Below are 5,000 nucleotides of genomic sequence, written 5' to 3'. Positions count from 1 at the left end.
TCGGTCTTCCCCTAAGGGAATGGTAAAGTGTATAGCCACCCTATATAGGGAATGTAACCTTACTGCACGCACTTCATGTTTTCTTTACATTTTTATTGTATTCTGACGTCATTGTTCCGTATATGTGACGTCACTTGTTACCGGTGGCTTTAGTGTAACGTCAATGTACACTATTTAAACAATGAACTCGAGGCTTGGCGGGTCCAGGATAAAGCAGCAGAGGCGGCTGGAAAGACGAGGTACCGATGGATGAGGCGGAGATTCGGCGGCGGTGGCGAGGGAGGGGGTTGGGGGAGGCGGGGCATCCCATGGAGGAGGCGGAGATATGGGCGTGGTCTTTTAGATCTGTAGCCAGTGTCTCCAGCCAAACTTTGGCACCTCTCCGGTCTCCAGGTATCTATGGTGTTCGTCAAGAGGAGTGATGCTCAGGGCCAGCTTCTGCAAAGTGCAAGAAAAAAAAAAGAAAAAAAAAAGGTGGGGGCAAATGAAAGAACGTAATCAATTTTGACTCCAGAAACATGGTGAAGTTCTTTACAGACGTCGTTCTGGCTAGTGTTTCAGTAGAATGAGGTAGACTGAAGGGCCTCATTGCGTCGACGAGAAGGGGTTAAATAATTTGAAACTTCGGGAGCAATGATTTATCGACAGCTTTTAGTTCAACAGTCATTTACCGACTATTCACCAAATCTCTCAATCACACTTTCCAGTTTTAGGTTTTATTGCATGCGAATATAGATATTTTTCAATAATGCATACAGCAAAGGTTTTGAAAGAATAAGATAAAGGTTTTGAGACAAGATAAAAAATGTTTTTATTCTATAAGATACTCGTAAATTTTTTAGATTAAACATAAATACATACTTGATGTTCACGTTTCCTTTACCGATAGCAAATTAACAAAGCATTGACAGTGACCCATAAACGGAGAACCTCTGAGCTAAATCGATGAGCCTCAGTCGGGGTTGGGGGGTTGGGGGGAAGAAGTCAATGGCGCTCTCGAGGGCCTACAAAAGTTTTCGAAGGGATCCATAAATCTAAAACTAGATATAGTTAGTGGCTGCAAGACGATTCATTTCATGATTGAAGTGATTTCCATGAAGCCAATAAAAAAGAATCGCTTGAGTAACTGGGGTAGGGGTAGTCACCACCTTATTTCTTTCACTATCATTATGTATATATATACATATTAACTTAACTCTTTCTGCGAGAGGCGGAGTGACTCTTACATTCTCTGGCTGACGCCAGGCGTTTCTGTTCATCGCCATGGAACCCTTTCCATTGATGACGAAGGGGTTATAACTTACCTCTAAAAGCCCATTTCCTACCGGATGACACTCTCACCTTTTCCATTGTGGCCGCCACGCCGCCAGGCCATTGCATTCATCATTTTACTAATGGCAGACAAGGAGTAGGAATAACTTTTGTACAATAATCACTGGAGTGACCAGGATTTTAGTAAGTGTGGGAAAGGGGAGTGCAATATTTTCTGAATTCTCAGGACTTTAGTTATAAACAGCCCATCGCCTACCAAGAACATTATAATGTTAAGGTACAAGCTCCTTTTATTTGTCTTCCCACACTCATTTTCCCAGACTACAGGGGTGGTGGTGACAATCTGCATCATAAATCTTCTAGAAAAAATTCTTCCCTATCCCGTATTCTCCTATCTGTCCTCCCCATGGCCCTGGTGGATTGTGGGGGAGGAGGGCAGTCTACTAGGCTATCAATAGCTGTAATCCTAGATCCTCCTTTACTTCTTTAAAGAATAGAATGCAAAATGGAGTGGGAGAGGAGGATGTGTCCCGTTGCAAACTCCCTCCCTCCCACCAATGAACTCTTAGGAGGGTTGCAAAGGAGGTGGAAGTACACATACCTCCCTGCATCCTCCCCTCCCATATATCCCACCTCCCTCCTTATTCCCTTGACTACGTCCCTGGCCTCTATACCTCGTGACTGCTTACCTGGGATAAGGATCCGGGCTGCTGGATGATGACGATGACCATCCAGAGGGGGATCATCAGCATCGAGGAGGACGTAATGACCCAACCCAGGGACTCGGCCCACGAAGGGTAGGTGTAGGGTACGTGACCTTTGTACTGAAGAGGAGCCGAGGCCATGCTGATTGCGCCGATCACCATCTGGAAAGGCGACCGTTACGACCGTTAGTAACGGTTACATTTTGAACTTAAATGTACATGGGCGAAGACGGGTGACCTTTACGACTGGGAAAGACAGTGAGGGTCATTCTAGTCATCGTGTCGAACACCATCCACCGTAGACAGACGTGGCAGTTCCGTTTTAATTTGAACTCAGAGAAAAGAAAGCCGGTGACCAGTACATGTGAATTTGAATGTACTGTAGGTAGGTCGGTTTGTCGGACGTCATGATTTGAACGATCACCACCTCAAAGTAGGAATGTGACAACCTTTATTTTCTGAATTTCATATTTGGGGAAAGAGGGTCATACTGATCGCCATCTACAAAAATGGCAGTAGTTATGATCGTTGAAACTGAAATCTAATTGAGAAGAACCAGTCACCAACTACAAAAATGACCGTTAAGGAACTTCGATTTTGAAGTAGGAGAGGAGAGGTTAAAGTAAGTGACTGTTACGACGGTTATATTCAAATCAAATGTTAAAAATATAGATACTTATGTCTTTCTCCCGGTATACAGTTACAACATTAGAATATCTAGATACAATAATGTGTGCATGCTTGCATATGTGTGGTGTGTGTGAGCTTCTGTTTGTGTGTGCTTGTGCCTATTGCCAGTCTTACCGTGATGAGAATGAAGATGGGCGACACGAACTTCCAACAGATGCGCCAGTACAGCCGGGGCCGGAAGCCCAGCATGTGCGCTATGTCATCCCGGAACCTCCGCAAACCTGCAACAGCAGCAGCATAAAAAAAAAAAAAAAAAAAAAAATCTAAAGTTGTATAAACCGGAAAGACCCTGGGATGGTTCTATTCGAATTATATTTTTCTTTGATAATGTCTTTATTACTGGTATTATTATTTTATTAATCATCATTATCATTATTATTGAAATAAACATTATATAAGGAAGGAGGCTTTATTAGTACTACATTTCGCTTGTTTCGAAGACGAGAATAAGCATCGGCAAAATACTAGACATTAACGCCGGTGTTTACAGGATTCTGTGCTCGGGATGTGAAAAATCCTACAATGGGGACATCACGTGATCTAAAAACCCGGATCCGAGAACACCGATACGATGTCCGCCATGATGTTACCACCAACGCGTGTGTTGCACACAGGAACAGTAGCAACCAACTGATGGACTGGGGGAATGCAGAACATCTGGTACGTGAGCCCGACAAGGTCTGTAGAAAACGTTTGGAAACAGACATCATACAAGGAACCAACACAATTGAACAAAATGGGGGCCTTTTCAATATCTCATCTCACCTGATTCCTTTAATACCATTGCCAATAAATTTTAAGCTATCCTTAGTTGCCCTCCAAACTCACTTTTTCCTTTCAAGGTCGGTGTCCATCCTTAGTAGACAATTGCTCACCCTTTTTATTTTCTTCTTCCTCTTGTTCCTCGGTTATGAGCTAATGTCCTTCACCCAGTCAATTGTTCCATCTTATCCTTAACATTTCCTGTTCCCAGACATTTGGTCCACCTTCTCCTACATTTCCTAGTATTCAGTGACTCCTCCCCCCTCCTCTCTACCTGTCCTCCTCCCTCCCTCCCTCCCCCCGTTCCTCTTATTCAATCTCAGTCATGTGTATCCTGACTATGTACTTGAAGAACCTGTAACAACAAGCGAAACATCGTACTGATAAAGGCTCAGTCCTCACATTTGGTCTTTATTTCGATAGACTTGCCGGCAACTGCCACTTTCATACATTATCATTATTATTATTGTTATTATCATCATCATTATTATTATTATCATTATTATTGATTATCACCATTATCATTATCAATATAATTATTATTCATTATCATTATCATTATCATTATAATTACTATTAATCATTTATTCAATATCGTTATTAATCATCAGCACTATTTGCTATTATGACAAGGGTCATTCACACAAATTTCAAAGTCATTAATGACTGTGGCATGTTCTGTTTCCTGCTTCCTGGCATAAGGTCCACAAATATGGACACATGCAAGCACACACACACATCCATCCTTTCAGATTTCCACTAACATCCTGACCCCATACGAACGGAGACGTATCTTTACTCCGAGAGACGCCCCTCCCCCACTTCCACACACACACACACACACACACACACACACACACACACACACACACACACACACACACACACACACACACACACACACACACACACACACACACACACACACACACACACACACACACACACACACACACACACACACACACACACACACACACACACACACACACACACACACACACACACACACACACACACACACGCGCGCGCGCAAGCACACGCACATCTATCCTTTCAGATTCTCACTGACATCCTGACCCTATACGAACGGGGACGGATCTTTATTCCGAGAGACGCCCCTCCCCCAACTTCCCTCGTGCTAAGGCCCCTCGAAGGCACCCCTGAGGGTCATGCACTGGCACCTACCGTAGAACCAGGACACAGCGACGGCTTCGAACATGGCCGAGCACAGGAGAGAAATCCCCGCCGCGTACGTGTCCAGCCAGTGGAACATGTACATGCCGCCCTGCGGGGGAAGAGGAGCGTGATGGCACAGGTGGGAAGGGGAATGGATGTCCTCTGCATGGAGAGAACATGTTCATGGTAACCAGGCGAGAAATAGTGGACTAATGCACGTAGGGCTCCTCTCCATGTTGGAAACAGGACTAGTCCCACCGAATAGGTGTGGTCATTATTAGTATATGGAAAAAGCCTCACGCACCAGGCTCTAATGGATGTCAACGGGTCATTTTTTCTATTTAATTTGATCTGCCCGTTGGAATAATATACGAGTATGTCTAATTTTTGTTA

The 5,000-nt window shown here is 44.0% G+C and overlaps 1 protein-coding gene across 1 annotated transcript in view; it reads right to left on the bottom strand.

Annotated features, from left to right (window-relative positions):
* The window catches only part of LOC143020111 (sodium-dependent dopamine transporter-like), a 161,352-nt gene that overhangs the window by 62 nt on the left and 156,290 nt on the right, over positions 1-5,000 (bottom strand). Inside the window, exons 11-14 of the mRNA XM_076176268.1 lie at positions 4,617-4,716; positions 2,781-2,887; positions 1,962-2,138; positions 1-438 (exon numbers count right to left, since the gene is read on the bottom strand). The exon at positions 1-438 is cut by the window's left edge and continues 62 nt beyond it. Coding sequence (XP_076032383.1) covers positions 340-438; positions 1,962-2,138; positions 2,781-2,887; positions 4,617-4,716 — 483 coding nt within the window. The 3' untranslated portion in view covers positions 1-339. The remainder of the gene's footprint in view (positions 439-1,961; positions 2,139-2,780; positions 2,888-4,616; positions 4,717-5,000) is intronic.

The sequence above is a fragment of the Oratosquilla oratoria genome, chromosome 39 (genome assembly GCF_046742065.1).
Source record: "Oratosquilla oratoria isolate Oo_2021 chromosome 39, ASM4674206v1, whole genome shotgun sequence".
Lineage (NCBI taxonomy): Eukaryota > Metazoa > Arthropoda > Malacostraca > Stomatopoda > Squillidae > Oratosquilla > Oratosquilla oratoria.
Note: the sequence above shows the minus strand (reverse complement) of the source record. Positions and strands in the feature narration are given on the sequence as shown.